Below are 27,907 nucleotides of genomic sequence, written 5' to 3'. Positions count from 1 at the left end.
TGTTGTCTTAGATATTGTTAATTAAAAAAGAGAGAAGAGAACCAATAAAAATGAAGTCCACGTACTCTATATACTCACCAATAACTCATACTGAGGTAAATGAACAAATATTCAAGCTTTTGGAAGGAAAAATCAGTGTACCACCATCGGTAGGTAATTAATCTAGTTTGCTTTAATGGAAGACAGCAAACTTTAATCTATATGATTTTAATAAGTTGTTTTCTGATAAATTTGATTTTAGTATTGTCACAATTCTCAGGTGGTATTTGTTTCCACAAATTTTTGCATCCGTTTGGCCAACATCTTTCATTATGGATAGAAATTAGTTCTTTTGGTGATTCTTGTACCAAGCACAAGTATCCAAGCAAATATAAATTTATTAGGATTTTGGTAAGTCTTCCAAGGATTTCTGGCACCATGTTGAGTCATAATTTACTGTTTGATAATTACTGTTTTATTGGGGAAACTGATAGTTTAATTTATCTGAAAAATTACTGAATCTTTCTGGTGTCAACTTATTCTCCAATTAGAGAAAAATACTCACGGTTGAGCCCCAATTTCTCGTAGATGATAAAAGAGTTGGGGGAGATAAGTTTGAAGAAGCGTTTCGAACAGCAGACAGAGTGACACAATACCCTGGATATAATAATAAATCACAAGAGAAGTGCATAATTTAGGATTTAAAAATGAAGTTGGCCAACACATCATTCAAATGGAAATGAGAAAAAATTATCAATATAAATATTTTTATATTGTTTAAGAGCCCCAAACAGGAAATGCACTAATGATCTTTAACATTCCGTTTAAAGATAAATTTTATCTGCTTTTATGGACACTCACTCCTAGAGATACTCTGAGGAGCCTTCATTCTTAACAATAGGCTTCCCACGTAGCCTGGCATGTAGCAATCCTCATGTTTTTCAAAGAAAACATCATTTTATAGAAAACCTGCTTCGCTGAATGCCATGTATTATCACTTAGGCCCAGCAAAATTAGTTTTTTCTGGATGCATTCCAGTTTCCAGGTATTTCTCTGGTGCTACAGCCACACCCTTGACTTTCTCCCTCCATACGTCCCTTCGCTTCCAGCTGCCTCACCCATCAGGGAAAATATTTCCTGCTTTTTTCACCCTTTCGTTGAAATCTATCCCCAGGGAAACACTATTGCTGACTGCTTAAAATTTGCGTCAGGAAGTTACCAAACAAGAATGTTTGATTACTTAGTATAAGGATAACTTTTTAAAACTGAAATCTACTTTTTAAGAAGGGCATTATTTGTAGAGGACAAGCAGATGGTTTTTCAAGTTCATTTATTACTTGACAACTCTGAATAAAATCTTTCTTGCAGCTCAGCATTCCTCAGGGCTGATCTTTGTAGGGAAGTTTAATCCTCTTTTTGAGTTTTCAAAGAAATAAGGCTGTCATGATTCCAAGTTCAGTCTGGCTGCAAGCCAGAAAAGGAGATGACCGCCTGTAAGTCTTTTATTTCACTGAATAAGGAAGGGGCAGAGGCAGGGCTGCCGCAATCGATTTGCAGGGCTGCAAAATGTAGGGCTGCAAAAGGACACATAAGGAGCCTGGCGACAGAGAAGGAGTATCTAAAGTTCCTCGGTGGCCAGCTTCAGCGGCCTGCACAGGGAAAACACCACAGCTATCTACCGGGCAGCCAGTTAAAAACTTTTTTTTTTTTTTTTTAACTCCGAAGCATAAAATGGGACTGAATATGAGAGTAAGAAATCTGAGGCTACGAAGGAGCCATTAGAAAAGAGAATTATTAATATATTTCTGGTTATTCTAGATTATGAATGCAGTATAGGTGCTAAATCAATTAGTCTCAGAGAGAAGAAACCCAAGATAATTGGCGCTACTTCATTTGCTCACCCAAGACATCCTGGATTTCTGTTATTTGCCAACTTTTCACCAGCAATGTATGAGAGCAATAGTGGAGACAGGGAAGGTGGAACAGCAATACACAGGATTAAAATGGGGAGATGACGAAAAGCTATCAAGTTTAGTAGCAGTGACAGAGTCTCCTCTTTCAGGAAACTTGGTAGCCTTGACACATTCTTTTTTTTTTTTTTTTTCTTTTTTGGCCAAGCCCCAGGGTAGGTGGAATTCCTGGGCCAGGGATCGAACCCAGGCCACAGCAGCAACCCAAGCTGCTGCGGTGACAACACCAGATCCCCAACCTGCTGCACCACAAGAGAACTCTGACACATTCCAATTTTTAATGTTTCTTCTGGAGAGTCAGTTAAGTTACCCACAGGTAGACAGACCAAAGGAGGCCCAAAGACAGATACAGTAAAACTGAAATAAAACAAACACTGCTTTTACTCAGACTAAGGGGGGAGCGGGGGCGGGGAGGGAAGGAAAGATAGGATAAAGGACCTGCCCAAATAAAACAGATACAAATATTTAACTCCCAATATGTTTCTCCTTGAATTTCATGTTAAGAAACCATCTACTGAATAAACACAAAAAATGTAGTTTGATAACTGATAATTAGCCTAATGTGATACTGAACAATGTGACAAATAGACGTTTAATTTTCATCAACAAAGAAAATGATGATGATGATGATGATGATGACCACCACCACCACGATAAACACAGCAGCCATTCATCTACCAAACACCTGCCAGGAGCCCAGTACCCCCAGGGTGCTCCTCTCTATAGCACCACGGAAACTTACTACTAACTTCAGTTCAGAGAGGAGGAAACCAGTGTTGAAAGAAGCTTTGTCAAAGAAAATAATTCAGACACTGCTATGTTTTTTCTTTCAATATATAAAAGATAATTTCAATGCCAATTGATAAAGGACTTTTTCCTCCCTATTACTAAAGCTACTTAAATATCAATTTCTTCCCTTTCATTTATTCTACAGAAAAGCGTTGCTTGACATCACAAATTAACATTTGTTTTTCTTAAGGAAAGAAAGAACAGATTAGAGTCTGGTTTGATTCATTTTTTAAATGAACTTACAGAAGGATGAGAAGAGATGGAATGAAGTCTGAAGAAAAAACGCACATACATCTCACGGAATATCTGATACAGTTTGGAAGGTTCATGGTATAGAAAACAAAGTGGAGCAACTGAAAGAACAAAAAAAAAATTAATTGATAATATTGCAGAACTACTAAAATTTTAAAAATAAGTTCATAAAATATGAAAGAATAAAGAAATACTTTATAGTAATATTCATTCACAGACAAGTTTAAAATCATATATATATTCTTTTTTCATGTTGAAAAGGGAATATATGCACATGTAAAAATTGAGTTATTAAAAATTAAAAAGAAAGGAGTAAATTACAAACTATTATAATCTCACTAGTAGAATAAGAATGAAACAGTAGGAGTGTATAGGGATATTAAAAATTTTAAATAACTTAAAAACTACATAGAGTCAAGTCTCCTTTTTTTTTTTTAGTTGAAGTAATAAGAAAATGACAATCAGGCAATTCATTTTTACTTTGTTCCACAAAGGATCTTTCAAAATTTTTAATTTTTGAAGTCAGGGAAGTAAAATATGATTTATGACTAGCTTTTAGAATGATGGTCTTCAACTAACTGAATTTGAAAATTAAAATTGTAATTAACAGTTTAGGCTATCAGTTTATATTGGCATATTTCAATATATATTTAGACAGTTTTCTTTTTTTTTTTGCCATTTCTTGGGCCGCTCCCATGGCACATGGAGGTTCCCATGCTAGGGGTCCAATCGGAGCTGTAGCTGCCAGCCTACACCAGAGCCACAGCAACTCGGGATCTGAGCCGCATCTGTGACCTACACCACAGCTCACGGCAATGCCGGATCATTAACCCACTGAGCAAGGGCAGGGACCGAACCCGCAACCTCATGGTTCCTAGTCAGATTCGTTAACCACAGCGCCACGACAGGAACTCCTATTTAGACAGTTTTCATAGGCTTAAAACAACTGTAAGAAAATATGAATTCTCTATTGAATTTGAATAAGTTTTCTTTTGTATCCAGTTCATGGGAAGTAAGCACAAGTGGGTCAACTTAACCAGATGGCCCAGAGCAGAATGGGAGAAAGTCAGATTTTAAAATCAGATGCTGATCTGACAGTGTAATTACTCTGCATTGACAAACACAGTCATGATTTTTATCTTTTCAAGACTTAAGAATTTTAGGTGGCATAAATACACTTATAATGCAGATATATAGAACTGCATTGCCTAAATACTAATTTTAATAAAAAGTAACTTACTTATTGGGTAATTTTATCTATGATATAAATCAGACAGGTAAGAAGGTCTTAGGCTCTATAATCTGTCGGTAAAGCCCTGCCAGCAGTAGGTGTTAGGTAAGCAGGGAAACCAATGAGCCAACCAGCTCATTTCTTATTGACCATGTAAAAGGAAAAAATGATTTAACAAGTTTTAAACTGACAAAACCAAAATTCAATTATCTGGAATAAATGCAGTGCACAGTACTCCTGATGAATAAATCATCAAAAACTAGCATTGCAACGGAGAAATTTCACTTTTTCTGAAGAGCAAAAGAGAGATAAGTCAATTTGACGGGGGTAAATAGCTAAAAACATACAAAAAGAATTCTCTTTCTCTTTATATAGGAAAAAACCTTTATATTACATATATAAAGATATGTGTATGTTTAAAAACTGACAGCCATGTCATTACACTTCACAATTAATTTAAAAAACCTATTTTAGGAATTCCCATTGTGGCTCAGCAGGTTAAGAACTCGACAGTATCCATGAGCACTCGGATTTGATCCCTGGCCTTGCTCAGTGAGTTAAGGATCCAGCGTTGCGGTGAGCTGTGGTGTAGGTTGCAGATGTGACTCGGATCTGGTGTTGCTGTGCCTGTGGTGTAGGCCTGCAGCTGCAGCTCGGACTCAACCCCTAGCCTGGGAACTTCCACATGCTGTGGGTGTGGCCCTAAGAAGTCACAAACAAACAATCTTATTTTATTATCAAAATAAATTACTACTTATTAAAATAGCCCAACTTGAGATATCCTATATATTTAACCAGAATAACACATGTTCTAATTGCAGCAACCTAAGAAAAAGCAATGTGGCAAAAATACATGGTATTATTCAAATTCAAAATGAAGGTTTGGAATGAATTTACTTTTTGTAATGAGGCATATGTTTTCCTCCAACTTTTTAGTTACTGATATATAAACAGTTGTAATCTGAATCTAAACATTTTAAAAGTTCAGTAATCATTAATGATCATTTCCAGTGAAGGAATGAAAGAGAATTTTAAAATCAGTACTTTTCTACAAACACACGTAACACAGAAAACTTTATAATACATTATGTTGAATTCCCTTATACAGCTATGAAATGGAAAAGCTTTAGGCCATTACATATATGTACGAAATTTTCTATATGATGTTTATTTTCTATTTTAAGCATTTTTCCCTTTTTGGTTCTTCCACAAAAATGAACTAGCTCATTATCTTTTTAACCCCTTAAATATTGCACTCTAAGAACTTATGAAATCATAATATACTACACATACAACTTCATTAATCTACATAAATGGGAGAGAAGACAGGCCAGCTGAAATCAGAGAAATTTTTTATATATTTTTAAAGAGACAAGTGTTATAATTTTAAAGGAATACAGTAACTAAAGCAAAAGTGGCCCAGTTCTATTCAGAGTTTCTTGGGATCAGCTGTGATTATTCCATCTACTGGTTCTAAATAAGTGATTGCTACTCTAAAGTACCTGTGGATGTTTACCATATTTTTCTAAAACAGCATCAACTCTATATCAAACATTTTGCATCATTTATTTCCTTGGTGAACATTTCCCCCTCCAGTGTACAAACTACTCTATTAAAAGGACCAGAAATATGAATCGGCAGCAGACAATGATGGCTTTTGCACCCTGAGGATAGTTATAGTAGTTAGAAGGTTTAAACTTTCCTGCCGTCATTAACTATCCTTCAAGTTGCTCATGTACACCTTTTAAAAACTATTCACTTCAAAAATGCTTACAGTTGGGGAGTTCCCGTCGTGGCGCGGTGGTTAATGAATCCGACTAGGAACCATGAGATTGCGGGTTCGGTCGCTGCCCTTGCTCAGTGGGTTAAGGATCCGGCGTTGCCATGAGCTGTGGTGTAGGTTGCAGACATGGCTCAGATCCCGAGTTGCTGTGGCTCTGGCGTAGGCTCCGATTGGACCCCTAGCCTGGGAACCTCCATATGCCGCGGGAGTGGCCCAAAAAAGCAAAAAGACAAGGAAAAAAAAAAAAAAAGCTTACACTTGGAATTATTAGAACGGAAGGTTAAAAGGGCTAACATTTTTCTTCTTAAAGGTAAAATTTATATTCTTAATCTTTAGGTTTTCCATTTTCTCTGTTGCTCCAGAGAATTAAGTACAGCACGCTGTAATTCAAGCCCACGGCCAACACCACCAAAAGCAGCATAATGCAAAATGCCTCGGCACTTTGAGTTCTTTTCCCTGTATGCTGGTTTTAAAAGTTTTATATCATGTCGTGTACCGTTACTGCTTAATGTTGAACACTTGAGGTTTTTTTTTTTTTTTAAACAAAGAAAAGGGTTAATTTATTGCTGATTCTTTTTATAAAAGTATTAAGGTTTTTCTATTTAGTCTAAAGGTTGGGGAGTAGGAATAGTTGGACAACAATCTTCAACAAGTTCACATGTAATACATGAAAAATTTAAAATTAAGTGGTGTTAAGGTGTAGGGTGTTCTTCCTCTTGCATCTTCGTTACGCTTCCTGTATTCCTCCATGTGAGACCAGAAAGCTCAAACCTGCACATGAGTGTCTCAGGATGACCAGATGTTTCCATGTAACTGTTGCTTGCATACCAGCCAGTCTAGAGAAATTATGAACGCACACTCAGTTGTCCCTCCCTCTGCATCCTTTCTGACCTATTATTTTTTTTTTTACATACTAATGAGAACTAGTTCAGGAATTCAAGCAATCTCTTTGTTCATCTATTAGAATTAAATATCAATATCAATCTCTAGTTTTCACTGAATTAGAAAATGGGAAACCACAGAACCATTTTCATAGTATGTTCAATTCTAATTTGACAAGCAATTAACATCTGAGCAATTATGATGACCCTTTATTTAAATTTTTTTTAATTGGACATATAAACAGATACCAAACCCAATGCTGAAAAAATGTGGGTGATGTTACACAAAGTGTGACTTTCATGTTTAATTTCCTAAAGTGTAATAAAAACAGTGAATATTTTAAAGCCCAACTTACCATACATTGAAAATCCATGGAAAGGGATTACACCTGAAAAAATAAAAAAGTATTTCTTTTCAATTAGTATACTCACTGAGTTATTAGGTAAACTTTATAGAGGATTAAGACCAAAAATAGAGAGTTTCCTATTTTTGCTACAACTTTGTTCAGCAACGTCAGAAAGACAGTGATGGTAACCAACAAAATGATATGCTTTTTAATATCTTTAGAAAAGCAAGATATAGACGTTTTCAATATATATCTAGTTCTTTCTATTAAGTCGGAAATTAAGACTGTGAATGTGTATTACAAAAAGAGAATGAGGCAGATTACAGAACTAAGTTTAAGAACTAACTGTGATGGTCTCAGAAAGTCAGATTAAATCCTTGAAACAACTTCATCCTTTATATCAGAATTCAATCTGTTAAAAGATAAATGAGTATTCAAGGCACATCTTGTAGAGATGCATTCCCTTATAAACTTACCAAGAATTACATCAGAGGATGTGGTTTAGAAAAAATATTGGCAGGAACATGGTACAAATTGAGTGTAATTTTTGGCAAGAGTTATACACAGGTAAAGTACACATTCATTTAAAAGAAATACTCAAAGCTTAACTTGGTGTGCTCAAAATCTTGTCTCATTCTAAGTGAAAAATTAGAACCTGTACAGCTTAGTTTCAAAACAGGAGTTCTGTAATATACACTACCATATATCTAACCCTGTACTAAATCAGGCGGCAAGCAGAGAAGAAAGCTGAGTTTACTTTTTTGAAAAATAGTATAGAAATACTTTATTCGTTTGCCATGTTCAGAGGCAAACACTTAGTGCTGGCAGAGACTTTACAGGTCATCTAGGCTAAGTTCTAATAAGTGATTGTTCAGTCTCAGTCTCAAAGACATCCAGCAGTACAGGGCACATTATCCCCAATACAACCGACTACAATTCTGAACAGGTTTAACTTAGGGGGAGTTATTTCTCATCCTGACCCAAACCCTGGATCCTTGTAATACCCTTCTGCCATTCCTAGTTCTGACCACAAGGGTCACATGGAACAAGCCTGACTTCTCTTCTATGAAAACTTTCAGAAATATATATATTTGTCTTTTTAGGGCTGCACCCCCAGCATATGGAGGTTCCCAGGCAAGGGGTCGAACTGGAGCTATAACTGCCGGCCTACATCCCAGCTACAGCAACATGGGATCTGAGCCCCATCTGTGACCTACACCCCAGCTCACGGCAACACCGGATCCTTAACCCACTGAGCGAGGCCAGGGATTGAACCCACATCCTCATGGTTCCTAGTCGGGTTCGTTAACCACTGAATCTCGAAGGGAACTGTCAGAAATATTTGGAGACAGTGTTCTCTCTAGCACCCTCATCACCATCACCCAGTTGGATTATTTTTTAAATTTGCTTTTATTTTGTTTTGCCCGGAGACTCTGAGTTTCTTTACCAGTTCCTCAGATGAAGTGGTCCTGAATAGCTCCTCTGTTCTACTCTTGCTCTGGACAAGCTGTGGTTTACTACAGTCCTTAGAGTTAGGTGACAAAAGCCCCTAAGCATTTTTCCTCCTTACACCCCTTCTCCCAGCTAAAGCACGGTGCACTTGTGCAGGTGTTTCTGACCTCAGTAAGGGACTGTATTCTTATCTCTAGTGCATTTCTTCTTTGGCGAACCATTCCAATTTGAGATAATCCTGGATTCTTACCCTGTTATCTAATGTCCTCCCAATTCTTCCTGGGTCTACATTGCTGAGAGGTTTGATAACTGCACTATCTATGTCTTCATCTAGAGCATTATACAAATGCCAAGACAGAGCAAGGACAGGCCTTATCTCTAGAGACCACCTTTCCTATTGCTGAGTAATTCACTGATCAGCACCCTATTGCGGTAAGTGAAGAGCACAGGCCAGGTGTCAGACAGACTGGGTTGGATGCATCTAGCTCTCGTTTAAGAACTTTAGGTAAGTTTCTCAACTGCTCTAACTTGCAGTTTCCTCATCGTGTAAATCAGAGATAATGCCAGAACTACATAAACGATTAAATGAGATAATGACAGTAGTTTAGCCATTAATAAATAAATAGCTTAGGCCCATAATAAAAGTTAATTATTGATACTATTATTCACAAATTAGCTCATATTTCTTTGTTGGTTCTAGCAGTAATTTTATCCAAAAAAAAAAAAAGAGAGAGAGAATGAGGAAAATCCAATATTATTCTGAGCTAGTATGCCAGGCCAAACACCTTTAGGATTTTGTGCATTAGTCTTAAACTTCACAGACTAGAATTCCCAGAATCTACCTTTTTCCATTTTCCCCTAGTCTTTGAGAACACACCGCAGATGCATGTTGTCCAACTCTGTGTGAATCCCTTGCTGTTTATCTGTTGTTTGTCCACGTCCTTGCTTATCTGTTTGATTCGCCACCTTGTGCTTCTAGATCTTCCCTCCTCTTCAGGAGCTTCACACCCAACTGCAGAGCTCCTTCCCGTCACTGGGCGGCTGATGCCACCAACATGAACTCTCACTGGTCTATTTTGTACCCCGACTGTTTCTCACACACTTCATCTGCTTTCTCATGTCCCTTGAGGTAGGTCTTCGGAAAAAGACGGTTCCTTACTTTTTTGTTTTTCCCCCACAGCTACCATCTTCAACTATGTTCTGAACCCTGTTTCCCTGACTTTCTCTCAGAGAGGCTATGGTCAGATCTGTGGCTTATCTATGTGCAGCCTGTGAACTAAGAATGGATTTTACATTTTTTGAAAGATTATTAAACAACAACAACAACAACAAAGAGGAATATGTAGGAGAGACTATGTGGCCAGCAAAATTTAAAATATTTGCTATCTGGCCCCTTACAAGAACAGGTTGTCAGCCTCGGCTTTGGAATCCTGTCCCACCAGTTTTCCTCCCCCTCCTTGTATGTGTATCACTCAACAGAGCAGTGGGCCTCTGCTGGGTACCAGACACTGTTCTGAGATCTGGAGCTTAGTTTTTCTTGGGGGCAGAAAAAGCATGATAAAATAAGTGAATTATGTCAGGCAGTGATAAGTGCCAGGAAGAGAAATAATGGAGGGAAGGGGCATAGAAGGGACAAGCCCTGGGAGGGAGGATGCCATTGAAGTCGTGGAGGCCGGAGTCGCCTGATCAGGGAGGGGTGACCTGGAAGCCTTGGGCTTCACGAGGCGACGGTCAGGAATGGGACTGAGTTTCCTGGTCGGTGGCCTGAAGGCGGAGGGTGGTGGCGTCAGCTCTCACTGCTGCCAGTGGGGAGCAGGGGGAGCAGTGGGGAGGTCCCATCCAGGAGCATCTCTCTCCAGGGTCTCCTATGTCACTGCAACCTTCCCGCCGAAGACACCAGAAATACCCTCACTAGTAATAATAACCACCACGAAGAGGAGGAGGAGCACTCGCCCATTTTCTTCCCTGGGCCTTATTTCCCATCCAACACATCTCTGCTCTCTCTCCTTCCCCTGAGGCCAAGCTTAATTTTAAAAAACTATCTCAATTAACTCCCCTTACTTCCTCCTTCCATACCCCTAACTCCTTATAAACTGGTTTCCACTTCCCTCACCCCAACCTCCCAGTGCTGAATCCAGGAGTCTCCTCTCGGTACGTCTCCTGGGCCCCCAGCAACTGATAGTTCCTTCGCAATCAGGCAATGAGGACGCTGTGCAGATCCGCCCGGCCCCGGAAACTTCTGTTGCCCAGTGTTTGTTTCTTTCTTTTAGGTTGTGTTTTGGGCTCGTTCTCTCTCTGCCCACTCCTCAAATACAGCTGCTTCCCAAGACTCTATTTGTTTTCTCTCTCCTTCCACCAGTATTCTCATTACTAATCTGCAACTCAAACAGTAAAAGCCCCATTTCCTGGCCTCTGTCTGGCCTCTCTAGTTCTGGGAACAGCTCTTCACCTCCCTAGGCTTCAAGAAGAAAGCTTTGAGTCATCTTTGCTCTTGAGTTCTCCCTCAGCCCTTACACCTAAATGTGACTGTGGCCTTTCCTGGCCCTTTAGGGTAAAGAACGCTTAACTCTTCAGGATGTGACCACAATCTAACATTGGCAGCTTCATTTTTCTCCCCTGCCCCACAAGCACCAGTCCAACCCTGCCCACCTGACTGCTGACTGCCCCTTCAGCCTCTGGGGCTTTCGACAAGGGCTATAGGCAACTCTCCTACACTGCTGGCCCTGTCCCAGCCCCACCTTCTGAGAGTATAAACAATACTCCTCCTAGAAAGATCTCCCGGCAGCCCCGGACTCCCCACCCCAGTCATTCACTAACTGGTACCCTGGTATCAGCTGACTTGCCCTGGGTGATTGAGGGACCCCTTCTCCTCTGTGTGCCTAGACAATTCTGTCCAATTCTGGCTCCACCTGTGTACACTTAGGTCACTTATTAACCTGTTTGCTCATCCAGTAGTCTCCTAGACCAAGGCCAGGGGCCTTGGAGTCAGGGCCCTGCTCTGCCCTCCTCTGACTATATCCTTCGCCCAGAGTCCATGTCCTTCCTTTCAGAACACAGCACAGATACCCAAGACTCGGAGCCTCTAGCCAGCTCTCAGGGTCTGCATGGCCTCTTTGGTACCTTCCTGATGGGTACTATCTTCAGGATGGAGAGGTGACCAAGCGTGGCTATCAGAGGAATATGTGAACAGAGCTTGGACTGGCAGCCTAGTGAGTCCATGTGCATGAAGTCTATCCAGGTGTGGGCTGGGCCCATGGATGAGAATGTGGTGGAGATACCACAAGCTAGGGATTACAGAGGGGTCTAAGAATCCTGAATTTGAACCTGGCCTTCCAGATTGTTATAAAGGTATTTTTTTCAAGACAAGAAAACAAAATAGACTTTACTTATCTGTTCGTTAGTCTGATTTATAACTTCTAAAAATCTAGATTTATAGTAGATGGGCTTCCAATTGCACTCTTGCCCTAGACCCTGCAAAAGTTAGGAACATCTTTAAAATGAGGACAACACTGTCACATATAAAAGGAGGATGTGCCTTCATATATAGAATGAGGACAACACTGTCATCTATAAAATGAGGACAATACCAATGAGGTTGTGGATTAAGGATTAAGTAAGATGATGGATGCTATGCGCCTAGCATAAAACTTGATGCAAAGTCAGTACTTAACTAATGATGTTTTCCTCCTCTTATTATACTGCATTAGAGTCATTTTTGTTTTTCTCTCTTCCAATGGAATAAACCAAATGACTACAAAAACTATTCCTTATTTACCTCTATATCCAGAGACAAATTTAGTGCCCACAATAGGTACTCGTACGAAATGATTGTGGAATGAATATGTAAAGCACTAGAGAATCTACCTCTATCATTCTTCAATCATTCACTCCTCCCGACTCCCTACTGATAAACTCTTACCTATGGTCCTGCAAGAACTTCCCTTCCCCAAACTCTCTGCCCCCCAACCAAATTTCATAATGGTTCAGATTATCTTCTAAAAATGTTGATGAAACCAAGAAAAACGCCTCTACATCCATCGAGGATTTTACACTGACCATTCATCCATCCACCAAATATTTGCTGAGTTCCTATTCATCCAATTAACCAATGGTTAAAAACATACTCTCTATCCTCTGAAGATATTAAAATGAATATGACACTCATCTTTTTCTATCTTCCCTGAGGCTTCATTTTATTCCCTTTACTGATTATAAACTTTTAACAGATAGTTTTCGAAGTTCATCTTTTTCTAACAATGTTGACATATGAAAGAAAAACTGAGAGACAGATAATTTCAAAATAGAAGACATATTTTGATACTTTACAGAAATGTAAGTACATATTACATTTTTCTAAATACTAAATCTCAAAGCAGATTGCTGATACAAAACCCCTATATTCTTACAGCAAAAATACATTTTCCTTCCTCTATTAAGTACTGCAGAAACATTTGAACAGTAAGTTAAGGTAGTCAGAAATGAAGACCTTACTATTACTGTTTTCATCTTCTACAAATATTAACTATGTCCTAAGTGTAAGAATACCCTAGTCAGGACAAAGCGCTTTTCATTAGGAAGCTTAGAGTGAATGAATTAGTGAACTGCTAAATAGCAAAAAGGGATTCATGTGTTAAGATGACTCAGGGTTAATCACACTTTCACCACATTTACCCCAGGTTCTGAAATCTATAGCTGCCCGATAAGCAGTCAGGTTGTAAGCCATTTGAGGCAAGGGCCACAACTCATACTGTGCATTATTTTCAGTATCTAGTATAGTATCTTCTACAAGTAAGATGGTCAATTTATGTTGTTAATGATGGCAATTTGAGCATTTATAAATATAATCAAGGCTTAAAAATAAAATATTAAAGTATGATATTCACTTATGAATAAGTAAGTAACATATAGAGCAGCAGGCTCTTGATAACTCAGTGTTGAAATTACAAATAGCCCGCAAAGTCATAAGGACATAAATTTGAATTCTGTGTGTCTCCAGGAAAGTTACCAACACTCTCTGAGTCCCTATTTTCATTTTTGAAAATGGAGGTAAATAATACTAACTTCACTGGGTTGTACTAAAGCAGTGGTGAGTTAATGTATTTAAAGCATACCAGTATAATATTTAGTACACAGCAGATGCTCACTAGCTATGGCTATTTTATGTTCTCAGAAGGGAGAATACCACATTTAAATACCAGCTTAAACCTAAGAAAATCTTTTTTTTTTTTGCTTAGCATCAAATAAGGGTTCACTTAATCGAGATTATTCATGGCTTAAGGTTCCAAAAAAGGGTACATAGTCCACTCCATTGAAGAAGGACAGTCAGATTCTGGCAAATAAACGTGGGAGACACAAGAAGCAAAGAAGAATTCACTGATACTCTAGGACACATACCACCTAAAACATGTCTTTGATCTCAGAGGTTGTCATGTTCTTGGTCAGTTTTTCAAAATTCCTTCCTTTTCTCCGCCCACTTCCGTCTCTCAAGGATCAAGTTTCGTGCAGCTGGCCATCATCCAAGAGTGAACTTCTAACAGGGATCAGGATGCTTGGGACACCGTCTCTTATCTGGCCTCAGTTCTACAAGTCTGCTTGGAGTGGTTATTTTAAGATCCCAGCCTACCTTTAATCTAACTGAGGAAACTTTAAAATATTAACTGCCTACTCTATTCAATAGAAATAACTTTATAAAGTAATGATTTAATGGACCTTTGACTTAGCTCGGAACGGTAAACATCATCAACAAAAATAAATCTTGAACTAGGGGAGATATAAATAGTAAACATGACTCAGAAAATACCCCAAATATTATTAACATGCTTTGCACTTACTAAATATTTTCCCTACATTTCCCCACTGTCTCTATTAATACTTGGCATTTATAGTTGTACCATAACTCTCACATCTGATTCACTTTATCATCATTCCAAGTGAAAGTAAATTTTACACTCTTTCATCAGAGATTACTTAGTAGAGTTTATTTAATTCGTTTGATGAAATAATCATTTCCTCTGTTTATTCTCATTCCACATGTAGCCTACAGGTCAGTAAGTGTTGGGATGAGGACAATGGTCAAACTGTTTTCTAGCTATTTCTGTTATCTTTCTGAATTATAATTTCAGAATATAACTTTGTTACTTTATTTTAGCAGTTAAAATTTCCCCAAACATCAGAACATAATCATTGTTAAATATCAATCTAAAAATCACGTTAAATAGAATTTTAATTGGTTTTTCAATTTATGTCTAAAGTTATACATGAAATGAATTTTGGATTATGAGATGTTTTGAATTTATCTAATTAATACAGATAACAAAGTACATTGCTATTTATCAACCTGACACTTGCAGATTTAAAATGATATATTTTTGTTATTTCTTCCAAAAGCCTCTCGTAATCTTTGTGGTGAAGGGCTGTCATGTGCTGTACAATGTTTAGCAGTATCTCTGGCCTCATAATACGTCCTCCCCTCGGACAACCAAAAGTGTCTTCAGACATCGCCAAATGTCGTAGGGGGTGGGGTGGGGGTGGAATTGCTCTTATTGGAGAACCACTGCTCTAGAGTCCTAAAACTCCTCTCCCTAATGTTCACTAGCAATTACTTATTTTGTCCTATGGGAAACAAACGGCATGAGCAAATATGACGGTTTTTTAAAAAGTCTCAGTCAGATCCATGTATATTTTTCCTAAAAGTCTTACCTCCTTGCTTCTATTCTTGCTCCTCTATAGTCTTCTACATCCATTCCCTCACTTATCTGCTCACTCATTCAATAATGTTTCCTGAGCAGTGACTTTGTGCCATGTATGAGTCTAGGTGCCAGATATGTTAGTCATCAAAACTATTAAGGTCCTTATTCTACTGGAGCTTACCTTAGCGTGACACTTTTATTCTACATAGTAGTCAGGATGATCTTTTAAAAATATTAATTAGGAATTCGAGGAAAGACGTCACTGAGAAGAGTGAGGTAGAAAACTCTAAAACTTCATCCCTCCACGAGAGCAATGGTTAAGCTGACTAGAAGTGTTAGAATCAACTTAAAAAAAAGAAAAATCTGGAATCTAATAAAGAACTTACAGCAACCAAGGAAATAAAGTTGCTGTTGAATTCTGGAAAAAGAAGATTGTGGTATTTTAATCTACCTTACCACCACCCCTCACTCTCCAGTTTGGTGGTTATAAAGACATGTACCCACATTCCTGGTTCAGCCTTCTGATGCCAGAGAGGACAAATGGATCTTGAACCAATAATTTGTAGTTGTATGTTTTGACCTGTCTAGTAGCTACCTGAGGGATGGGGCTGAAGTGGCCAGCCAGGTTATATTTATCAAAAGCATTTAAAAGCAAATATATTAGCCTTAGTCCCCTGGGGCAGTGAGAGATAACAGCTGGGGCAAGGAGTAGACAAACTGAAAAGGCTTGGAAGGAAGAGACTGGGAAGCATATGTATAGAGAGACAAAGGCTTTGAAAAGCTCCTCTGTAATCAGGGGAATCTAGAAAAGACCTGAGACCTTCAGCTTTCACTCTTGCCTGACTTCTGGGCTCTTCGCAAATAAGAAATGAAGGCTAAGGTAGAGCCTTAAATGCCTGGCTAAGCCTTGAAGGAGTACCCCTATCCAGAGCCTATCAACAAAGACTGGGAGAGTTTTCTTCTTTCTTTCTTTCTTTCTTTCTTTTCTTTTCTTTTCTTTTCTTTTCTTTTCTTTTCTTTCTTTCTTTTTCTTTTTTGCTTTTTAGGACCACACCGGCAACATATGAAAGTTCCCAGGCTAGGGGTTGAATCGGAGCTGTAGCTGTTGGCCTATACCACAGCAACAGCAATGCAGGGTCCAAGCCATGTCTGTGACCTACTCCACAGCTCACAGCAATGCCGGATCCTTAATCCACTGATCCAGGCCAGAGGTCAAACCTGCATCCTCATGGACACTACTTGGATTCACTTCTGCTGCACCACAATGGGAATTCCAGAATTTTCTTTCTTTTTTTGGTTTCAGTCATTTAAGGAAATCTCTGTCAAATCACTAACTGATTATGACTTCAAGGGGTATTCAATACAAAAAAAGGTGATCTTTACAAAAGTAGTTAAGAAAACTCACTAAACAAACAACTACGAACCACAACAAGCAATAACTACAAATTCTTGGTGGGGGGGGATAGAAATCTGATATTCAGAGCTACCACCTTATAATACTCAAGATACCTAGTTACCAACAACAAAAACTACTATGCATGCAAAGAAATAAGAAAGAATGATCTATTCACAGGAAAATAAGACATTAGAAACTGCACCTAAGGAAGCCCAGATGTTGGACTTAATATATGAAACTTTAGATCAACGGTCTCCCTGCCTGACCTGGCCTCTGTCTACCTCTCCTATCTCACCTTGTACCAATTTATATTCTGCTCACTGTCATCAGCCATACTGGCCGTCTTTTTGTTCTTCTCAAGGATGTTCCTCCTTAAGCCTTCAAACGGGGTCTATGTTCCCTTTGGAGTGCTCGCCTCCTCCTTGTTTGCATGACTCACTCTGTGTATTCTAGGCTCTGTTCATGTTCCAGTTGAAAAACAGGACAGGTAATAGAAGAGAATGTTGCCTTGAGTAAAGAGTAAAGGGACAGTGGACTGACTGTTCCTTGTCTCTTTATTTTTTCCTATTTCCTAATCCTTATATAAATTTAAAAAGTTACATGACAATTAAGTTCCTGGGGACACATGTAACAAAGGTTACACATAAATACTAAAATTAAAGTATCTAATCTAGTTCAAATTAATACTTATTAAGGTTCTATTACAGCTAGATACTGGAGAAACAAAAATGAACAATATGGTCCTGAACCTCAAGAGGCTTGCAATCCAGAGGGGTATAGAGCATAAACAAAGAAGGCCAAGATGATATAATAAGAGACACCAAATGTTTTCACACTGGGTACTATGAGAGCCTAGAGAAAGGGCCTAAACTTAGCCTAAACTGGGGATACAGGGAAAGTTTCTTGAAAAGGATCACGCCTGAACTGCGCCTGGAAGACGGCCAGGTAAGATAAGGTTGAATGGGCTACTGCAAGCATGGGAACAGGAGAGGGAACAAGGTAGGAAGCAGCAGAGTGCTTCTGAGAAAGTATGTAGCTGTGTTTCTGTAAAGAACTAATAATTTGATATCGCAGTGATTTAAAACAGTGAGATGGGAACAGTGAGAAACAGAGCTCTGAGTTAACTGCACGGAGGTCAAGGTCAAGAGAGGACATCTTATGCTATGCCAAGAGGCTTGGACATTGTTATAAAGAGATGCGGGGAGCTATTATGAAAAATTTAAGGAGAAAGATGGCAATTTGCAGATTTTGCTTTTAGATGGATAACTGAGACGGCATTGTAAAAGACAGAACAGAGCTAGAAAAGACTGGAGGAAGAGAGAACACTTAGGTGTCTGTTGCAATTAATAACCTGGAGATAGGAAAGCCTGAACGTGGGCAAGGTAGTAGTTATAGTGAGGTAGAGAGGATCCCAGATATATTTTGAAGATAAAACTGGATGATGGGTGAAGGGGGTCCAAGACCGAAGAGAATCAAGGATGACTACCAGGTTTTAAGCCTTAAACTACTGGCTAAATGAGAGTACAATGAACTGAGAGAAATAGGACAGTATTTGCTTTTTTGGTACCATTTTATTTTTTAAATTTAATTTTTGTCTTTTTTGGATCTGTTTAGGATTTAATATCTTCAGGATAAACCGGAAGATTAATATACAAGGATGCTCATTATAATATATTCACACATCAGAAAACCGGAAAATGCTACAACCTAACAATACATTTAAGGAGTTACACCAACCCACTTTTAGATGCAGATATAATGCAAGCCACTGGAAAATCATGTTTTGGAAGTATGGCACGATAAATACTTTACAATATATTGAGAAATAAACAGGTTGTAAATAGTTTGCACCGTATGATGACAAATTTGCAAAAAATTTGCAATTGTGTGTATACTGTGAAATGGAAATAAACGATAAACACTAAAATGTTAACTCTAGTTATTGCTGAACATGGGTTACAGATGATTTTAACTTCTTTTTATTATTCTTCCATATTCTCCAAATTTTGTACAGTGAGCATGCAGTACATTTAAAATCAGTGAATATATGTCATGAAAATGCCTAGATTTCCTGAAAAATAGTTCCTCCATTATTGCTGAGTCCTGGGTCATATTTGGGTGCTTTCGTTCTTTTCTTTTTTAAATAGAAGGCATATGAAGATTAATTACTTCAGGTTGAGATGTTAAATTTGAGTTAAATCCTGCAGAAGTCAGAATGGAAGATATAAATTTTAGAGTGGTTAACAAATAGAACCAAGAGAGCGGATAAGAAATCCTAGGAAAAGGTGTGAAAAGAAGAGCAGCAGAATAACGATAGGGTGGGACACTGGAACGCCAGTGCTTAGAGAAGGGCAGAGGAGGCTGCCCTGTGAAATAACTTGGGACACCACACTGAGAGGTACAAAGAGAGAACAGGGCCGTGAAAGCCAAGGAGAAGTTTCACATGGGCTGGTCAATAAAGACGCTAAACACAACTTGCAATAACTGTATTTTTTGAGCACTCACTACACTGTGCTGTTTCATGCAGTGCGTCTTCTTTCATCTGTTATTCATATGCTATCGATGACGAATCTGAAGTTCAGCGAAGACACAGAACTTACCCAAGGTCATAGGGTGAGCTGGCAGAACTGGGCTCTGAACCCAGGTCTGCAGGATTACAAAGCCCATGTTCTTAACTCTGCTGGAGTAAAAGAACTTTCTTCAGGATACAGCTCACTATTGTCACGATAAGGACTGCTATATATTGCTTTTCCAAGAAGCACATCTTAAAAGCTGTCTAATAATCTCAAAGAATATTTAATATCTAAGGAGATCATTATACATTGGATCACTTTAATCAAAATATACTATTTTGGTGATATATTCTTTCAAGTCTTTTTAATTCATAATTACTACACTTGCCAAATCACGAGAACAATGTGGTGCAAAACAAGGCAATCCACTCATGAGAGCCCTGCTCCAATAAAGCCAAAACGAAGTCCCGGATGGACTAGGGAGTGTCCTTCAGAGGAAAGACAGCCTCCCTGGACACCTGAGTCTACTTAGCTTTCTCACAAATGCTACCACTGGTCTCAAGGAAAATCAGAAAGAACATGCATAGTTTAGCATAAACTCACCACAAACGTGGAAAAATTAATTAGAATCATTATTCTATAGAAGGTTTACTTTAGATGATAAAGTATCCATTTAAAGATAGAGAAAGAAAGTCACATTCCTTTTACAAAGCTGTAATTTTCTCATTTCCCACTAGAGGAAGCAATAGCATTACTCTCACCATTTGGTGGATAAAAGACAGCATATTCTTCTAGTCCTAGTTTTCCTGTAAGAGAAAACAAGAAAGAGTGTCAATATGATTAAATAAAATAGAAAAAGCTTTAAAAATTAATTTCGTGAATGTACAAATAATTAATGGAATTTTAAAAATTACTATAGTACAATGTTCTTTCATTTCATCTTATGATGTGGAATTAATTTGAAAATATGCCAGCCAATCTTCTGGTATTAGCAAATGCTTTCATCAATTAAAGTTAATAATATAAACTTAAGTACAAGGCAAGAGATACAAAATAATTAAAAAACAAAGATTTTCAAGCTCTGTAAGCACTTGGTTCCCAGGCTTGGGGTTGAATCGGAGCTGTAGCTGCGGCCCTAGGCCATAGCCACAGCAACGCTGGATCCGAGCCGAGTGTGCGACATTCACCACAGCATGTCGATCCTTAACCCACAGAGCGAGGCCAGGGATTGAACCTTCAACCTCATGGTTCCCTAGTTGGATTTGCTTCTGCTGTGCCACAACGGGAACTCCGAGAAGCATCTACTTTTAAGCACAGAACTGTTGTGCTAATTATAAATAATTCTATTCTGTTCCATTCTATTCTCTTCATTAAAGTGAGTCTTATGGCTTTGCAATGCCTCATTAGTCTATATTTTTATGGAATCGCTTCTTGGCCTTTTGGCTAAGATCGAGTGTACATTTTTATGGAATGTGCTGAAGATTAAAATTAAATGTCTTTAACTGTATGGCAGTAATACTTTCTGAATACCTAAACAGTTGATGTGGTTGGAAAATGAGATTGAATGTTAAAAATCAAGATTGTCTCAGAAAATTAAAGATATTCACCATTAAATGTTTGAGGGAGTTTTAAAAAGTTTTTCCTCACACTTTTAAAGGTCTGAGTGTTTTCCTAACTTCCACTAAAGTTGGAAAAAGTAGGCGACTTTTATCTTGACCATTTTTCTTTCTTTTTTTTTTTTTTTTTTTTTTTTTTTTTTTGTCTTTTTGCCTTTTTCAGGGCCGCTCTCGCGGTATATGGAGGTTCCCAGGCTAGGGGTCCAATCGGAGCTGTAGCCACTGGCCTACGCCAGAGCCACAGCAACACGGGATCTGAGCTGCGTCTGCAACCCTACACCACAGCTCACGGCAACGCCAGACCGTTAACCCACTGAGCAAGGGCAGGGACCGAACCTGCCACCTCATGGTTCCTAGTCGGATTCGTTAACCACTGCGCCACGACGGGAACTCCTATCTTGACCATTTTTCTAACACTGCTGGGTCTCCTGAAAAGTCACTGTGTTTTTGCACTTGGCTTTAAGGTAAGATTTTTAATTTAAAAATTGGGGGGGTATTTCTTGTTGGGAATGGTGGTGCAGAGAGGAAGAACTGCATGAGCAGTTTAGTTTAGGGTGGAGACCGCAGGACTGGTTCTGTGAGTAAGGAAAGAAGGCAGTGATGGATGGAGGGGTAGGGGAGCAGGAATGGACGGATGGATGGATGGATGGATGATGGAGAATATCTGCTGGGGCTCAGATACCGCGCTACATGCCAAGAGGCAAACAGAGTAGATATACAATACAGTCCTTGAACCAGGTAGCTCATAATCTGGATTAAAAGAAGAAACAATAAGATACGTTTGCTAAATTTTCAGCACAGGATTTAAGCATTTTAGAGGTTTAGAGGAGAAGGAAACTGACGATGGATTGGTGGGCGTGGGGAGTGTGAGGTGGTCTCTGCCCGTGGTCCCTGACACAAGGCTCCTGAAATCCTTGTAATTTCCTGAGTGATAAGAGCAGTGGGAGCATCTTTTGCTCTGCTGGAGTGACTCTGAGTAGGCTCCTGGATGGGGGCTCTTCACCAGAAAGACCAAGCCATGACTAGTAGCTTGGAATTTCCAGTCCCACCCCCCTTATTTCAGAGGGGCTGGAAAGGAAGTTTAATAACTGATTGTGCCTATGTGAGGAAGACTCCATAAAATCCCAGAAGTAGGGGGTTTGAAGAGCTTCCAGCAGGGCAAACACATCAACACTGGGAGGATGATGTACCCCAATCCCAAGGGGACAGAAGCTCCTGTGCTCATGACCCTCCCAGATCCAGCCTTATGTACCTCTTCATCTGGCTGTTCATCTGTATTATCATATCCTTTAATAAACTGGTAAATGTAAGTATACATTTCCCTGAGTTCTATGAGTCACCCTAGCAATTTAATCAAACCCAAGAAGCAGGCTGTTGGAACTCCAACCTGCAGCAGCACAGGTGATAACCTAGGCTTGCGATTGGTATCGAAGAGTGTGTAGGGGGTGTGAGGGGACTGAGTCCTTAACCTGTAGCATCTGACACCATGTCTAGGTAGGCAGTGTTAGAACATGGTTAAACTGTAGGATCTCCAGTTGGTGTCAAAACTTTCTTGTTACTGTGGACAAACACCTCCACGTGTCTGACCAAAAGTGTCAGAAGTGAAGGGTTTTGTGTGAGTAGTAAAATGAGCACACAGGAGAGAAACACAGTAGGAAAGAACAAGGTTTTTCCCTGCTTAGAAGGAAATAACCTGAGTTTTCTGATACAAGTGAGATATAGGCTAGTTCTTCAAGAAGCTATGCTCTCTGGGGTGGAGGAGTGGGAATATATAGAGGCTTAGAATGAATATGGGGTAACAAATATGGAATTAACAGGGAACCAAAGTTAACTAGGTTAAAAGGATCAACTGATTTAGGGCTTTAAAATATTGCTGAATTTAGAGGTGAATCCATTAGATAATTAAGTTCAACAATCAGTTTTTTGTCAGATGATGTTAAAGAGACAAACAAGCAAACCAAAGTTTTCTATCAGTTGAGTGTAGAAGTTGGGGGCGGGATCCCCCAACTTAGGGCAGGGTTATAGCAATCAGACAGACTCAGGAGATACAGGAGACACAGGACAAACAGCTTCACTCCTTATGGGAACAGCAAAACGACTGCACACAATAGGCTTATAAGCTTTCAGCATGGGTGTTCACTACTTAATAAAAAGGAGAAATCAGGTAAAAGATTCTAGCTGAAATTAGCTCAAGTGTCATGTGATAGCAGGATACTGAAATAGCATTATCTCATAGGCAGCCAGTGATAAAGAGAAGAAAACTCTAAAGCAGAAATTAAAGAGCTAATAGCATATAAATTGTCAAATTTTAAGAGTGGTGTAACATTTTATGGAGTTCCCATCATGGCGCAGTGGTTGACGAATCCGACTAGGAACCATGAGGTTGCAGGTTCGGTCCCTGCCCTTGCTCAGTGGGTTGATGATCCGGCGTTGCTGTGAGCTGTGGTGTAGATTGCAGACGCGGCTCGGATCCCACGTTGCTGTGGCTCTGGTGTAGGCCGGCGGCTACAGCTCCGATTGGACCCCTAGCCTGGGAACCTCCATGCCGGCAGCTGTAGCTCCGATTAGACTCCTAGCCTGGGGGAAACTTCCATATGCCTCGGGTGCGGCCCTAAAAAGGACCAAAAAAAAAAAAAAAAAAAAGAAGAAATAAAGAAGGCAAAAAAGAAAAAGCTAATTCACTTGATAAACTCATTGTTAGACGGGGGAAATAAAAGTCAACAGCTATGGCAAAAAGAGCAAAAGAGTAGAGAGCAATCAGGAAAGATAAAGAAGGTAACTAAATGCTGTTTTTGGAAATCACTTTCCTGTGATTTGTGATAAGTTGCTTGGGCACTGATTGAAGCGGCAGTGAAAGGATGGTTACAACAACCTGAGAGAAATTATACTAAATAATTTACAACAGAAATTTTGACAACACCAATATGTGCTAGAAAATAAAGTCTTGGCACGATTATGTAAGTATTAAAGACTATTTCCTTTACGTTACTAAAATTTTACCTCTTATGTAGGATTTCGGCGGTGAAGCACTGTTGTATGCAAAGTGACTCAACACAGACGTATCTCGTGAAAAACAAAGTAATACCTGGGTACAACACGGGAAAAAACAAACAGTTAAGCACTGTTTTATAACAGGTAATTCATTGCTACTTCTGCTTTAGAGGCACTGAGGTGGCCTCTCCAGTTCAGTACTGTGCCTCTCAATGAGAAGAGTGCCCTCTACTGGTACACTGATGGTAGTGTTACAGTGGATATCGAGTGTCAACAAATTCTTCCAAAGACATTTCGCTGTTAATCACCTAAACCTTGAACAGCAGAAAGTGCAAGTTACTACCAGTTGTTTCTTTTAGTGTATTTTTTTTTCTGGAAAAGAGAACCAGCTGGGAGAAACTTAAAAAGACAAAAAATGTAGAGGCGGGGAGGAGGGGAAACCTAGATAACTACAGTGGCATAGAGCAATTTGAGAAGTGCAGGAAACTGGAATAAGGCTCATTGCTGGGATGCAGCAGGTGGCAGGTGGGCATGTCAGGGTGGGAGGGAAGACAACTCCTGGTATCTAAAAGGGATTAGCAGCAGCAGGACAAGTGGCAGCCCCAATACAGGTTATAAGCTGATCGTCCTGACCAGCAGGTAGAGTGTGGCAACTCTACCTGGAGATGAAAATAGGTAGGGCAGAAAGTTAAAATCAAAGATGTCCAGTAGAACAACAAGGTACTACTATATAGCACAGGAAGTTATATCAAATCTCCTGGATAAACCGTGATAGAAAAGAATATAAAAAAGAATGTGTATATATAATCGGTGTATATATATATATATTCACACACACACAAATATGTATTTGTATAACTGAGTCACTTTGCTGTACAGCAGGAATTGGAACAACATTGTTAATCAAATATAACTTTAAAAATTTTTTAAAAAGCAAAAAATTAAAAAAAAAAACCTCCAAAGATATCTAGTAGGAGGTATTGGATTGTTGACAGCAGCCTGAGATTTGGGGGCAGGGAGAAATCCCCTGGAGGCAATTAGTGACAGGAAATCTGGGTCCTGGTTTTAGGAGACCCGGGATTCAAAAGCTGGTACCAAGGGAATTTGGCAATAACAGAAAAGGCAGAAGTCCAGTTAATAGAACCAGGGCACAAAGTCAGGGCTGGACTAACGGCAGGAGCAAATGGAGAGAACTACAGGTTCAAGACACAAGAAAGGGGCCCAGCTTTAGAAAAAGGAGAGATATTGGAGACTGGGCACCCGTCAGAACCAATGGTAGGATATGTACCAACCACTGCCACTGATTTATTTTTATATTTCAAAAGACTAGGCAAGTAATACATGTTTAATGTAAAAACAGAAATAAAGATACTCAAAAGAAGAAAAAAATACCCACAATCCAACCAGTGCTAATATCTGATCTATGTCCTTTCAGACTGTTCTTATACATACATAACATAAACTTTTCAAGCAGGATTATACATACTGTTCTATATGCTTATTTTCTCTCAATATTACAAAATAAGTGCTTTCTATTCACATTTTTAATGCTGCAGATTATTTCACTACATGAAGGAAAACAGTTTTTTTTAACCTGTCTTTTACTGTTGAACATTTAATTATCTCCACTTTTCCCCAGCTACAGTGTTACAGTAACCTTCCTTACAGCTAAGTAGTTATGTACACCTCAATTTAAATTTCTAAAACTGGACTAGCTGTCTGACCAAAGTGATAGGCATTTTATATCTAAAACTTTTGATACATATTGCCAAACTGGCCTCCAGAAAGGTTATGGTTTTGCTTTCAACAAAGACAGCAGTAAGATATTGTATATTTTCTCTTATTCTCATCAAAATGGTTTATTATCATCTTATAGGCAAAAAACATCACTGTGCTTTAATTACTAATGAGGCTGAAAACTCTTCCATTTGCATTTCTTTTATTTTATAGTTTATCATCTTAGGCCATTTTAAAAAGAGCAGCTCAAGAAATAGCAAAAAAGACAAAAATAAATAAATAAATAAAAATTTTTATATATTAAGGATTCCAACATTTGGTCTAATTATATGTTACAAATGGCTTTGCTCAATAATTTGCTCAATAATTTGTTATTTTTGATATAGAAATGATTTTTATATGCTCAACTCTACCAATACTTAGAAAGTACCTTCCCACATACATAATATTCTATACATATTCACCCAAACTATGAAAATCACTGGTGTTTTCATCAAATGTTTCTGGTTCTTCCCCTTTGGGAACAGATATCGGCTTATCTTTTCTGGCCACTTTGGTGTTAGGTGTGGCCATGTGATCTGCTCCTTACTTGATGAAATAGATGTGTCACTTGATAGTTTCCAAATCGAAGCTCCAAGAACCAGCGTAGTTCCCTCTTTCCCTCTGCATGAAACCATTACTGTTCCAGATAGTGGTTTACGCCATCAGCCTGGAGTGAGGATGACACAGAGCTGGGTCCCCATCCAATTGGGACGGACATCTCCATGAGCAAGAAATAAAGCTTTGTTGTTTTTAAGCCACTGAGATTTGGGGTTTGCATTTTGCAACAGTATAATCCAGTGCATACTGACTAAAACAGGAATTTTTGTCCAGCATTTTTAATAGATTCATTTTGTGGTAAAATCATTAACCCATCTGGAATACATTTTGAAACTAGACTTCTGGAGTTCAAATTATAGCCCCATCACTTACTAGCTGTGTGACACTGGGCAAGCTACTGGACTTCTCGGTGTCTATTTCATCCATGTAATATGTATACAATAATAATACCTATATCAAAGTCTATTGTGGGGATTAATGAATATACATAAAGTGCTTAAAACAGTGCCTAGCACATGGTGAATATTACTACAATGTTAGCTGCAATTACCACTGCTAATACTACTACTACTTTAATTTTATTCTTTATTCTGCAGTTCTTCATATATATATATATATAAATATATTTTTTGGGAGGTGGAGGTTGCTATTTTACTTTTTTCACTGTTTAAAGTTTTATTGAAGTATAGTTGATTTACAATGTTTTGATAATTTCTGTTGTACAACCAAGTGATTCAGTTATATATGTATGTATATCCATTCTTTTTCAGATTTTTTTTCCCATATCGGTTATTCACAGAATATTGGGTAGAGTTTCCTATGCTATACAGCAGGTCCCTGTTGGCCAATAATTCCATATCCCCCAAAATATATTTAATTTGGGGTTTGTTTCTACTTCTATGACTTAAGACTATTATGTTTCTTAAACCTGGAATTTTGTTTATCCTCACTTCTGGAACATTCTCAGTCATTATCTTTTTGATTGAAGTCTCGCTCACATTCTCTGTTCACTTCCACCTGACTCCTACGAGATCTAAGATTGACTGACACCTTTTCAAACTGCCATATCTCTTAATTACTTTTACCCCTCTGTGCTCCATTCTGGATGACTTCCAAAAAAAATTTTTTTAAATCAGTTCACTAATTCTTTCCTTTTGTTTCTACTATGTACCAGGCACTGTTCTAGCTGCTTGGTGGGGATACAACAAAGGAAGTAGAAAGACAAACAGAAAACCTCCCCGGCAGAACTTAATTATGGCAGGGGGTAATAAATAGAAACCATTATAAATAATTACATTAGATAATGTGTTAGGTGGTAAATGCTATGGGAACAAAGTCAAGGGGAAATGGGAAAGGATGATTGCCATTTTAAAGAGAATAGTCAGGGTGGGCTTCATTGAGAAGGTAACATCTGGTCAAAGACTTGAAAGAACTTGTGGAAGTTAACATACAGATATCTGGGGGAAGAGCATTCCAGGCAGAAAAGCCAACAATGGCAAAGGTACTAAAGAAGGAGCATGCCTGATGTGCTGGAGGACAGCATGGTTACAGGTGTCACTGGAACAGATGAGTGGAAAGGGATGTGAGAGAGGTAAAAAGCGGCCCAATTACGCAAGGCATGGTGGGCCACTGTCAGGCTACTGGCTTTTATTGGGAGTGAAACGGAGATCCACTGCAGGGT

General features: G+C 38.8%; 1 protein-coding gene across 29 annotated transcripts in view; it reads right to left on the bottom strand.

Moving 5' to 3' along the window:
* The window catches only part of TBC1D19 (TBC1 domain family member 19), a 152,014-nt gene that overhangs the window by 47,160 nt on the left and 76,947 nt on the right, over window positions 1–27,907 (bottom strand). For all 29 annotated transcript variants that reach the window (XR_014812266.1, XR_014812270.1, XR_014812267.1 and 26 more), the window contains 5 exons: window positions 23,899–23,983; window positions 20,044–20,088; window positions 7,242–7,274; window positions 2,982–3,091; window positions 545–636 (listed from right to left, as the gene is read on the bottom strand). Coding sequence is in view for 24 of the 29 variants with exons in the window: in XM_084971681.1 (XP_084827807.1) it covers window positions 545–636; window positions 2,982–3,091; window positions 7,242–7,274; window positions 20,044–20,088; window positions 23,899–23,983 (365 nt within the window). In the remaining 5 variants the exon portion in view is untranslated. The remainder of the gene's footprint in view (window positions 1–544; window positions 637–2,981; window positions 3,092–7,241; window positions 7,275–20,043; window positions 20,089–23,898; window positions 23,984–27,907) is intronic.

Source organism: Sus scrofa, chromosome 8 (assembly GCF_054392235.1).
Source record: "Sus scrofa isolate SSC_HxYL_T2T_F1_AM1 chromosome 8, Sscrofa_HxYL_maternal_Yorkshire_Landrace_v2.0, whole genome shotgun sequence".
Classification (NCBI taxonomy): Eukaryota; Metazoa; Chordata; class Mammalia; order Artiodactyla; family Suidae; genus Sus; species Sus scrofa.
This window is presented reverse-complemented; position numbering and strand designations above follow the sequence as displayed.